General features: G+C 39.5%; 1 protein-coding gene across 5 annotated transcripts in view; it reads right to left on the bottom strand.

Moving 5' to 3' along the window:
- LOC115223321 (OTU domain-containing protein 7B) overlaps positions 1–13,447 on the bottom strand; it is a 209,008-nt gene that overhangs the window by 84,770 nt on the left and 110,791 nt on the right. For 3 of the 5 annotated variants that reach the window (XM_029793837.2, XM_029793833.2, XM_029793834.2), the window contains exon 3: positions 8,274–8,460. The exons of the other annotated variants lie outside the window; for them this stretch is intronic. In XM_029793837.2, coding sequence (XP_029649697.1) covers positions 8,274–8,361 — 88 coding nt within the window. In that variant the 5' untranslated portion in view covers positions 8,362–8,460. The remainder of the gene's footprint in view (positions 1–8,273; positions 8,461–13,447) is intronic. 5 annotated transcript variants of the gene reach the window in all.

The following is a 13,447-nucleotide window of genomic DNA, read 5'->3' on the forward strand; positions in this document are numbered from 1 at the left end:
ATTCAGCATTTAATCTTCCTTCAAGGTAGGCCCCTTCTGAAGCTATTCTCTTTGTCCAGTGTTGCTTCCTTTAATGGAAGTATTCATGGAACTCCCTTTTTGGGGACAGTGAGCAGCTGCCCCATCATATTCTCTTGGGTTTCCACAATGTCTCGAAATCTTGTCAGCGTTGGTGGTGGGGGAGGGGGGGAAATCATTTTTTTTTTTTAAATCTAAGTGTGACATGAGACAAGACAGACATTCTAACAAAAATTAGGGGTTGAATCACATACAAAGGGGTCCTCTAGCATTCCCATTCTCCACTTCAAATGTTTCTATGTTCCTGTGCACAATCACGAGACATTTGTTGGCCCTTAGCTGTTATTAAAACAAGTCTTACCGGTTATTAAAAGAAGTCTTGTGTCAGTCTCTAGTAACCTTCCAGGTTGTCGGGGGATTAAGCTGGCTATCGAACAAGATTAAACTGGATTAACCAGTGTTCACTGGCACTATAGATTACCTCTCAGTGACTTCTCTAAGACCTCTCTGGTTAAAGAAGTATTCTGTTTGGTAATTTTGTGGACACATCTGTTTCTTTACTACTCACAAGGGGGCTAAACATAGAGGGGACAAACAAGGACAGACAAATGGATTAAGTCGATTACATCGACGCCAGTGCGTAACTGGTACTTAATTTATCGACCCCGAAAGGATGAAAGGCAAAGTCGACCTCGGCGGAATTTGAACTCAGAACGTAACGGCAGAAGAAATACGGCTACGCATTTCACCCGGCATGCTAACGATTCTGCCAGCTCACCGCCTTCAAATTTTGTGGACACATCATCAACTTAGTTCCTTTTTTTCCTTTTTGCGTGTTTTTTAATTTACCAGTAAATGATGCCATCTAGTGAACAATGGCATCATTGAATACAGATTTTTGATGGGTCAATCAATGGGTCATTCTATTGCTGGCAGTAAGAGTGATATGGGAGTGTGCATAACTGAGTGCAGAATAATTATCTCAAGAGACTTTGTAAAGGATTGTTTTTTTTTTTGTTGATATAGAACAATGAAAGATATACATTTATACACGTGTGTGAGTGTCTGTGAGTGCATATGTACATGTATGCTTCTGTGTGTGAATATATATACACAGGATTGTATGTAGAAATACATAAATCCAGAGGAGAAGCACATGCCAAGATGTAGAGCAGTTAATATTATAGTGGGGTAGGCTGGTTTATGGAGTTATTCTGGGTTTCTTGTTCATAAGGGGTTTAGCCTTATGGTGTATCTTCAGACCCCAAACACTGCCGGCCTGAGACCTCTTTAAAATATAGAGGGGGGAAAAGCCTCATTTTTAAGGATAAAACTCATGGTGATTATCTTCCTTTGCCAATATCCATCGATCTTCAGTCGCACTGCCATCTTGTGGTCACCAAAGCACCATGAAGGTAAATGATTGTCTCCCTTTGGCCTTGGCTATTGGTTCCTGGCTGTGGAGCTGCCATGCGAATTCCAAAAAGCCAGCAGGAATTTTTTAAAATGCAGGCATGGTCTGAAAAGTTGTCCTGGGGTTCAGGATCCCCCCTGGCATGAGTCAGTCTTTAAGGATCCTCGTGCGTTCGGCAATGTAGGGGCCTGGGTTACTGAGTGTTTTCCATGCGATAAGTATGGAATCTCTTTGTCTCATAATTGCCAGATATGGTTGGCCAGCAATGTCTTGTATCTCCTTTCCAGGACTCTGAAGGAGGACAGGTGACTGGAAATACTGAATTTTAGAAGATATATATATATATATATATATATATATATATATATATATTTCTAGTTCGAATCACACGTGTCTCGAGATGTGCCGAAGATTTTTTCTATTTTGGATATATTTGGGGTACTTAGGTCTGCTCTGGACTTGGTGCTTGCTTTTTCCATGGGTATGAGTAAGTATTTCATTTATATCTCACGTATTTGCTGCTGAAGAGGGGAAAATTTATTAATTAACCCCGAAATTGGACCAATACGGTAATAACAAATTTTTTAGAGATTTCTATCGGTTTGTTTCGAGACGCATAAATTATAATGGTTATTGAAAAGTTTTGTCTTTTTTTGGCATATTTGGCATTAGTATTTTTCTTTTGCCCTTATTTGTAAATTATATATATATATATATATTTGTTGAAATGGAAAGATGAATTATCTTGTTACGGATTACTCAAAAGTTTAACCGATACCTGGGTAGCAAAAATCACAGCAGAAAAAACACGGTTGGAGATATGACCATATGGCGTTGCAACCGTGCGTTGGCGCGGATAATTGAAGTTTAATATAATTAGTGAATGGAAGAAATGGAGTTGAACGAAGATTGTACAGAATTCCTTTTATTGTGTAGAATGTAATAAAAGGAATTCTGTACAATTTTCGTTCAACTCCATTTCTTCCATTCACTAACTATATATATATATATATATATATATATATATATATATATACATACATATAAAAGCATGTTGTTTGTGGGTAGTGGATGGGCCCTAAGAGAAACACAGGGAGAGGGGAAAGAAGAGGGAAGGAAGAGAGGCATCAGGCTGTTCAGAATGATAGAGGAGGTAATAACGGATGCTGATGATGGCAGTGGTAATGGTGGTAGCAATGATGATGATGATGATGATGATGAAGAAGAAGGGCAAACAAATATTTTGAAAGCAGATACCTAATTTTCCAGTTTTTTTTTTTTCAGAAGAGAGAAAAAAAAACACCTAACAAAATATCATATATTCTCCAATGACATAGCCATGAAGATATGTCACATCTTCTGAGATATATCACAACTAAATGTCATAAGTTGTTCTAAATAAGTTCATCACCATACGTCAGACTAGTAATGCCATCTTTAGAGACAAAAACATTTGCTTTACAAAATATCAATGCTACATTTCTCTGTCGTCATCTATTTTATTCCCCGTTTGTAATTTTCCCAGAGGATCTAAATCTGGTTGTAAGTAGTGTGAAGAAAAAAAAAAAATGGTTAATTTCTAAATATGATGTTAATTAGTCCAAAAACACTGATGATCTTAATTATATGAACTCTTCATAATGTTGATATAGTGCATAGAGAGGAACACAAGGGAATTGATGTTGTGTGAGTGTGTGTGTGTGTGTGTGGTTATTTGCGAGTGCATTTGTGTGTGTGTGTGTATGTGTGTGTATTTGTGTGTGTAAATAGATGGTGATGTGCACACACACACACACACATGCACACACATCTACATAAATATCAATGTGTATGTGTCAGTGGACATAAGTGTATGAATGTGTGTGTGTGTGTGGTTATTTGCAAGTGCATTTGTGTGTGTGTGTAAATAGATGGTGATGTGCACACACACACACATGCACACACACGTGTGTGTGTGTGTGTGTGTGTGTGTGTACACATGTGCAAAGATGGTGCCATGCATATGCATGTCTATAGATATATATGAATGTACATATGCACCAGATGCAAGTCTATGTACAGATATGTCTGTCTAAGAGAATAGATAGTGATGTGTCTGTGTGTGTATAAACATATATATATGTGTGTGTGTGTGTGTGAGTGTATAAACATATATATGTGTGTGTGTGTGTGTATAAACATATATATATATGTGTGTGTGTGTATGTGAGTGTGTGTGTATAAACATATATATATGTGTGTGTGTGTGTATATAAACATATATATATGTGTGTGTGTATAAACATATATATGTGTTTTGTGTGTGTGTATGTATAAACATATATATGTGTGTGTGTGTGTATAAACATATATATGTGTGTGTGTATAAACATATATGTGTGTGTGTTCGTGTGTGTATAAACATATATATGTGTGTGTGTGTATAAATATGTGTGTGTGTGTGTGAATACACTTGTGTCAGAAGATACAAGTGTATGTACATGTGTGTGTGTGTGCATATATGTTTGTGAACGTACGTCTATATATGTGCATATGCTTTTCCCATGTGTATACACACACGTTCATACATATGAAAAACAAAATAGAACAGATAAACACAACACCTTGTATGCCAACAGGTTTAATGTATGAGCCAATGAGAAAGCCATTATATGTGGACACTCACATGCTAGAAACAGCAACCAAACAACCATCAAAAGATGCACTGACCGTTTGCAATAAAGAAAAGATACATTGCACAATGGAGTACCAAATATACAACCCTAACTGAACAGATCCATGACCATCCTAACTGAGAGGCCCTATAACCCCGCTTGATTGAGTAGCCCCATACCCACCCTGATATTAAACAGGTTCTTGTCTACCTTGATTGAAGAGACCCTTATTAAACAAACCCTTATTAAATTTACTGGTAATAATTATTTTTTACTGTTGCTTCACCTCAGTTCTGTATAATGGGATCATCATCATTTAACATGGGGTCCAAGTATGAGAAAAGGGAGCAGAGCCGAAAAAGGTTCTTACTGTAGAGGAGCTACTTGACTATTCACATTGGTATCTTTTACTTGTTTCAGTCATTTGACTGTGGTCATGCTGGAGCACTGCTTAGAAGAATTTTTTAGTTGAATGTATCAACCCCTGTACTTATTTTTTTAAAAGCCTGGTACTTATTCTATCGGTCACCACACCACTACGTTACTAGAATGTAAACACACCGCACCAGTTATGATGGGGATCAAAGTGGTGATGGGGGTCAAACACCGACACAAAGACACACACACATAGATATATACATGCATATATCATCAACATCGTCGTTTAACGTCTGCTTTCCATGCTAGCATGGGTTGGACGATTTGACTGAGGACTGGCGAACCAGATGGCTGCACCAGGCTCCAATCTTGATCTGGCAGAGTTTCTACCACTGGATGCCCTTCCTAACGCCAACCACTCCAAAAGTGTAGTGGGTGCTTTTTACGTGCCACCGGCACGAGGGCCAGTCAGGTGGTACTGGCAACGGCCACGCTCAAATGGTGTTTTTTTTATGTGCCACCTGTACAGGAGCCAGCCCAGCGGCACTGCCAATGACCTCACTCGAATGTTTTTTCACATGCCATTAAGGCAACGCTGGTAACGATCACGGTCGAAAGATGCTTTTTACATGCCACTGGCACAGAAACCAGTTAGCTGCTCTGGCAACGATCATATATATATATACACAATGAACTTCTTTTCAGTTTCCATCAACCAAATCCACTCACAAGGCTTTGGTCAGCCCAAGGCTATAGCAGAAGATACTTGCCCAACATGCCATGCAGTGGCACTGAACCCGAAACCATCTGGTTGGGAAGCAAACTTCTTACCACACAGCTACGACTGTGCCTGAAATTTCGTTTGTTTAATCAAATCTCGTTAAATTTAATTAACTGAAGTTGTGATCAATGTCACGAGACCAGAAACACTTTTTTTTTGTTTTCTGCTTGCTGAATGTGGAAGAAGAGGCAGGCACCATGACCCCTGCAGGTCTTCTGAGACCAGTGAGCTTGATGCTGTTAAATGTTCCAATGACATTAAAGGGTAGGTGTGAGAAACCAGATCTAGCCAGTTTTGAACATAATACATTTGAGATGGATCAACCATTTAGCATTCAGATTACTGTCAAATGTAATCCTTCTTTATTCAAATTGTTTTGAATTAATCAATCTCATAGCTTTGAGATTTCAATAAGGTGATTGTCTATTTTTAGAATGACAAGGTAGGGTAGGTAGGTAGGTGTGAAAAGCTGGATTGGCCAGTTTGAACATGAAACAGAATATTTGGGCCGGATCTGGCTGGTTTAACCATTTAGTATTCAGGGTACTCTGTCAGATGTAATGCTTATTTATTCATATTGTTTTGAATTAAATCCTTCATTATCTCACAGCTTTGAGATTTCGATGCGATAGTTTTATTATTAGATTAACATTGTAGGGTAGGTACGAGAGGCCAGATCTGGCTGGTGTGAACATAAAACAGGTAGAATATGAAGGTTAGACATTTCTAGTTTAACCCTTTAGCATTTGGATTATTCTGTCAAATGATTACTGATTCATATTGTTTGGAATTAATCCTGCATTATCTCTTAGCTTCGAGATTTCGACGATGTGATTGTTTATTTTTCGTATGGCATTGTAGGGTAGGCGCAAGAGGCTGGATCTGGCTAGTTTGAAAATAAAACAGGTACAACATTTTGGTCAGATGTGGTCAGTTTAAATACTAAAGGGTAAAACAGCTGCTGGTCAATACTAGCAGGAAAGAGATGAGCAGGAAGAAAATTCCAAAGAAAGGATGTCCTGGGACGTAATGGTTAGTGAAGGGCAAAGGTTGACAGTGGGGTGGTTGGACAGAACAAGGGTGATGAGGGGTGGAGAGACAAGTGGGCTGGGTGAATGGTATTTAAGGGGTTGACCTGTTCAATGCCATATTTTCTGTTGAAATATACACTTTTTGTGTATATTGAAGAACTGACTAAAATAACATAAATTAACAGGCGTAGGAGTGGCTGTGTGGTAAGTAGCTTGCTTACCAACCACATGGTTCCCAGTTCATTCCCACTGCATGGCACCTTGGGCAAGTGTCTTCTACTATAGCCTTGGGCCAACCAAAGCTTTGTGAGTGGATTCGGTAGACGGAAACTGAAAGAAGCCCGTCGTATGTATGTATGTATGTATGTATGTATGTATGTATGTGTATGTGTGTTTGCCCCCCCCCCCCAACATCACTTCAACCAATGCTGGTGTGTTTACATCCCCGTAACTTAGCAGTTTGGTAAAAGAGATCCTATAGAACAAGTACTAGGCTTACAAAGAATAAGTCCTGGGGTCAATTTGCTCGACTAAAGGTGGTGCTCCAGCATGGCTGCAGTCAAATGACTGAAACAAGTAAAAGAGTAAAAAGAGTATGGAGCTTTCATGGAAGGTTTTGGATCCCTTTAACCCTTTTGCTACCATACTTCTGTAGAAATACCCTGCACTTGTTTCAATTCATTTTGAAAACAGCGAAGAATTTGGTACAATAACTGTTATTGATCTGCTTGGAACATCAATTACCATGACCTTTTGATGGAAGGTTTCAATTTGGATCATGTTAACCCTTTTCTTACCATATTTCTGTGGAAATAAACCACACTTGTTTCAATTCGTTTTGAAAAACATGAAGAATTTATTAAATAACTTTTGCCAGTGGCACGTAAAAGAACCACCCGAACGTGGCCATTGCCAGCGCCGCCCCGATTGGCCTCCATGCTGGTGGCACGTAAAAAGCACCAACCGATTGTGGCTGTTGCCAGCCACGCCTGGCCCCTGTGCCAGCGGCACGTATAAAGCACTCACTACACTCACGGAGTGGTTGGCGTTAGGAAGGGCATCAAGCTGTAGAAACACTGCAAGATCAGACTGGGCCTGGTGCAACCTCCTGGCTTCCCAGACCCCAGTCGAACCGTCCAATCCATGCTGGCATGGAAAGCGGACGTTAAATGATGATGATGATGATGATGATGATGATGATGATCTATAATAACAAAATCAAAATTCTATCTGTCCACCTGAGACCCCTGTATCCCACTCTACATTTGCTCTACATAGACATGTTATACCTTTTTGGAATCAGGATGATCCCAGGATCGAAAATCTGCCCTTCATTTGGTTCTTGAGCATCCAGCATTGGGATTTGATTTAAAAGCATTTCGGTTGCTATTTCTAGCAAGCTTGTTAGATGGCATGAGTAATCAAGGGGGAGATAAATGATATTGGCTTTGTTAATTTTATGTGGAGATAAGAACTTTGGGTCAAACTGGCCAACAGTTGGAATTCAGCTTGGGACTGGAACAATAGAATGATTGCATTACAGAATTAATTCTCATCCGTCCTTGACCTCTGGTCAAACACCACCAGGGCATAGAGTCATGCTGCTTAGCTGTCTTTAGTTTTGGGTGGGTCACAGGCCCAGTTAGACATCCACAGGAGTTAGCTTAGAAGTCCGCAGGGAGTTCAGCTTTGAAGCTAGTCATTAATAATCTGGTTTTTCAAATATTAATTAACATGAAATTTTTGATGGAAGATTTTAAATTAGATCACTATAAAACAGAGAATTTGAATAAAAAAACTTAGCGGTGGTCTCGAGCGGGTTGGTATGAAAATGGCTAAAGTAAGACATCAGGAATTTTCAAGAATCTCACCATTTTAGAATAGAATAAAATGAAACAAAAAAAATTTACTAGAATGCAAAAAAAAAAAAATAAAAGTATTTAATGGGAAAGATTAATCGTAGAGAAGAATTGTAGAAAGTGTTTCCAAACATCTACCTTGCAAGACATTCTGAGCAAATCTTCGATCCAAGCCAGTTTCTTGGACAAACTCTTCCAACATTTGTGATCTCTCCTGTTTAGCCATAATAGGATGAGAAGAATAAGCATTCTGGCAGCAGAAGTAATAACAACGTCCACAACTAAGGAGTTACGAGGAGGAGGAGAAGGAGGAGGTGGAGGGATACTGCAAGAAGAAGAAGAAGAAGAAGAAGGAGATGAGAAAAACGTTACAGAAACTCAAAAATCACTTTTCGGTTCCTCAGATTAAGAAGAAAAAAATGAGAGAAAAAAAAGACAGACACCAAACAATGAAGAATAGCAGCAGCAGCAACAACAACAAAACACAACAAACAACGATAACAACAATAACAATGGCAAGAATATATTCTGGAAAAGATAATTTAGCAAGGAATCTGGGTCAGAAATACATGAAAATAATTATGTAATACAACAGTTGTCGGCAAATCAAAATAAAATGGAAGACAACGGTGATGGTGGTCGTGGTGGTGGTCGTGGTCGTGGTGGAGGAGAGTTTTAGGTGGTGGTGGTGGTGGTGGTGGTGGTCGTGGTCGTGGTGGAGAAGAGTTTTAGGTGGTGGTGGTGGTGGTGGTGGTGGTGGTGGTGGTGGTGGTGGTGGTCGTGGTCGTGGTGGAGGAGAGTTTTAGGTGGTGGTGGTGGTCGGTGGTGGTGGTGGTGGTGGTGGTGGTCGTGGTCGTGGTGGAGAAGAGTTTTAGGTGGTGGTGGTCGTGGTGGTGGTGGTGGTGGTCGTGGTCGTGGTGGAGAAGAGTTTTAGGTGGTGGTGGTCGTGGTGGTGGTGGTGGTGGTGGTCGTGGTCGTGGTGGAGGAGAGTTTTAGGTGGTGGTGGTCGTGGTGGTGGTGGTGGTCGTGGTGGAGAAGAGTTTTAGGTGGTGGTGGTCGTGTGGTGGTGGTGGTGGTCGTGGTCGTGGTGGAGAAGAGTTTTAGGTGGTGGTGGTCGTGGTGGTGGTGGTGGTGGTGGTGGTGGTGGTGGTCGTGGTGGAGAAGAGTTTTAGGTGGTGGTGGTCGTGGTCGTGGTGGTGGTTGTGGTCGTGGTCGTGGTGGAGAAGAGTTTTAGGTGGTGGTGGTCGTGGTGGAGAAGAGTTTTAGGTGGTCGTGGTGGTGGTGGTGGTCGTGGTCGTGGTCGTGGTGGAGGAGAGTTTTAGGTGGTGGTGGTCGTGGTGGTGGGGAGTTGGCTCCAATATAATAGTTTGAGCAATCTGTGAGGAATTTGATGGTTAGAAAACATTAAAAAAAAAAGGCATATAAAAGCAAAAAAAAAAAAAAAAAAATTAAGAAGAAATAAAAAGAAAAAAAAGAAATGAAAAGAAATAAAAAATAAAAATAAAAAAGAAAGGAAGGAAGAGAGAAATATCATTGAATTAATGTAAATTCTGATCTAAACCATTTTTTTACTCCTTGAAAACTAAATTCCAATTGTCTATTTACCAATTTAAGAAGACAATTGTATGTGAAAGCTGTCCACTCTAACAAAAATCTAATGTGTTTTATTGGAGAAAGAACACACACACACACACACACACTTGGAGATAGATGGGTTTTGTGTGTGTGTGTGCATGTACTGTATTCATGTGTGTGTGTGTGTGTGTACTGTATTCATGTGTGTGTGTGTGCATGTACTGTATTCATGTGTGTGTGTGTACTGTATTCATGTGTGTGTGTGTGCACTGTATTCATGTGTGTGTGTGTGTGTGTACTGTATTCATGTGTGTGTGTGTGTGTACTGTATTCATGTGTGTGTGTGTGTACTGTATTCATGTGTGTGTTGTGTGCACTGTATTCATGTGTTGTGTGTGTGTACTGTATTCATTGTGTGTGTGTGTGTGTACTGTATTCATGTGTGTGGTGTGTGTACTGTATTCATGTGTGTGTGTTGTACTGTATTCATGTGTGTGTGTGTGTGCACTGTATTCATGTGTGTGTGTGTGCACTGTATTCATGTGTGTGTGTGTGTGTGTACTGTATTCATGTGTGTGTGTGTACTGTATTCATGTGTGTGTGTGTACTGTATTCATGTGTGTGTGTGTGTACTGTATTCATGTGTGTGTGTGTACTGTATTCATGTGTGTGTGTACTGTATTCATGTGTGTGTGTGTGTGTGTACTGTATTCATGTGTGTGTGTACTGTATTCATGTGTGTGTGTGTGTGTGTACTGTATTCATGTGTGTGTGTACTGTATTCATGTGTGTGTGTGTGTGTGTACTGTATTCATGTGTGTGTGTACTGTATTCATGTGTGTGTGTGTGTGTACTGTATTCATGTGTGTGTGTGTGTGTGCACTGTATTCATGTGTGTGTGTGTGTGTGTACTGTATTCATGTGTGTGTGTGTGTGTGTGTGTGTGTGGGTGTGTTTAATGGGTATGATTTTGTGAATGTGCATGTTTTGCTTAATGCGTGTATGCCTTTGTGTATGTGTTTTTTTGTGTGTGTCTGTGCATATGTATGAGTAACAAGTGTGTATGTGTGTGTGTGTATGCACGCATATGTATGAGTGATGTGTATGTTATGTGTGTGTTTGTGTGTATGAGTGATGTGTGTCTATGTATGCATGTATGAGTGATTATGCACATGTATATTTCGAGTGGGTGTGTATGCGTGTGTCAGTGCATGAGTGCAGTGTATGTATGCATGTATGAATTGAGTGTGTGTGTGTGTGTGTGTTGGATGGTTGTGTGCATACATGCATACACTGCATTTATTGCACAATGTGATGCATACATGTATATTATAGTAAGGAATGTGTATACAGATGTGTAGAGGAATGTATATATATATATATATATATGTCTTGTATGTATGTTTATTATGCACACCTGTTGTATGCACGTGTAGTACATGTATGTTATATGCATCTATGCATGCCTGTGTGTATGTATATGTTTGTACAGCTGCTGTATTCAAGTATGTGTGTATGTGCTGTGTCAGTTATATGTAAGTGTGTTGTATGTTGGGTATGTATATGTATGTTGTACACCTACTGTGTGTATGTACATATGTTGTATGCCTGATATATGTATGCACTGGATGTTTGCTGTATGTATAATGTATGTGCATGCTATGTATACACACATATATTGTACACCTACTGCATGTATGAACTGTATGTGTGGCGTATGTATGCATTCAATATCAGCTATATGAATGTATATTTTATATACCTGCTGTGTGTGTGTGTGTCTGTGTGTGTGTGAGTGCATATCTGCTGTATGTATGCATGCATGTATGTATTGAATGCTTGTTGTATAAATGTATACCTATATATTTATACAACAAGCATTCAATACATACATATATGCATACATACAGCAGATATGCACTGCACACACACACACACACAGAGCATACCTATATATTTATATGTCTATATGTATGCATGTTAGCTGTGTGCATGTGTTAATTTGTTCTGTGCAACGGCTCGTAAACATCATTAAACTTAATGTCTGTTGTTAACGACAAATATGTCATTAAGTCATTAGTTTGTTACTTACCAAGAAAATATTCATAATATGGGGAGGAGTAATTAAATATAATCACAGCAATTCTCTCCATCGCATTTATATATTTACGATGGAAATAAACAAGAAGGAACTATTATAGAAAGGGACGTGGCATCTTGGGCAAGTGTCTTCTGCTATAGCCCCGGGCCGACCAATGCCTTGTAAGTGGATTTGCTAGACGGAAACTGAAAGAAGCCCGTCGTATATATGTATATATATATATATATATATATATATATATATATATATATATATATATATATATATATATATGTATGTGTGTGTATTTGTGTGCCTGTGTTTGTCCCCCTAGCATTGCTTGACAACTGATGCTGGTGTGTTTACGTCCCCGTCACTTAGCGGTTCAGCAAAAGAGACCGATAGAATAAGTACTGGGCTTACAAAGAATAAGTCCCGGGGTCGATTTGCTCGACTAAAGGCGGTGCTCCAGCATGGCCGCAGTCAAATGACTGAAACAAGTAAAAGAGAGAGAGAGAGTAAAGAGTACACTTGTAGAAATATACTCCAAGTTACACAATGCCTGATTAAAAACACATGAGATGGTCATGCCTTGAAAGTCTTTCATCATGGGTCTGCTGCATCAGGGCTGACTTGGGGCTAAACAGTAGCCCACAAATGAGACATATAGCCAATTAGGGAACCTCTATGTAGTCAATATATTTGCTAGAAATAACAGCTGAACTCCCTAAAAATCACACCTCACAGTCTTACAAATAAAAGGAAGGATGTATTGGATTTTAGAGGTCCTATATACACAAAAATAGGGGAATGGTCAAGACTGGATTCATCTTTGATTATAAGTTGATTGGATAAATGTTAACCTAGTGTTAAATAACATGTAGATAATGTAGTCCTTAATACATTATGTCTGAATATGAGTTGGTAGGTAGCTTTCTTATAAACAGCATGGTTCCGGGTTCAGTCCCACTGCGTGGTACCTTGGGCAAGTGTCTTCTACTATAGCCTCGGGCCGACCAAAGCCTTGTGAGTGGATTTGGTAGACAGAAACTGAAAGAAGCCCGTCGTATATATGTATATGTGTGTATATATATATACACACACACACACACACATATATATATATACACACACACACACACATATATATATACACACACACACACACACACACACATATATATATATATATATATGTATGTATGTATGTATGTTTGTGTCTGTGTTTGTCCCCCTAGCATTGCTTGACAACCAATGCTGGTGTGTTTACGTCCCTGTAACTTAGTGGTTCGGCAAAAGAGAACGATAGAACAAGTACTAGGCTTACAAAGAATAAGTCCTGGGGTCGATTTGCTCGACTAAAAGGCGGTGCTCCAGCATGGTCACAGTCAAATGACTGAAACGAGTAAAAGAGTAGAGAGTGCTTGTGTATGTGTGTGCCAAATTCTAAATTCTAATTATATTTAGACAGGTGCAGGCATGGCTGCGTGGTAAGAAGCTTGCATCCCAATCAAATGATTCGGGGTTCAGTCCTACTATGTGGTACCTTCAGCAAGTGTCTTCTATAGCCTTGGGCTGACCAGTGCCTTGTGAGTGGATTTGGTAGACAGAAACTGAAAGAAGCACGTTGTATTAATCCCTACACATTTTCTTCTCT

This window comes from Octopus sinensis, linkage group LG22, assembly GCF_006345805.1.
Source record: "Octopus sinensis linkage group LG22, ASM634580v1, whole genome shotgun sequence".
Lineage (NCBI taxonomy): Eukaryota > Metazoa > Mollusca > Cephalopoda > Octopoda > Octopodidae > Octopus > Octopus sinensis.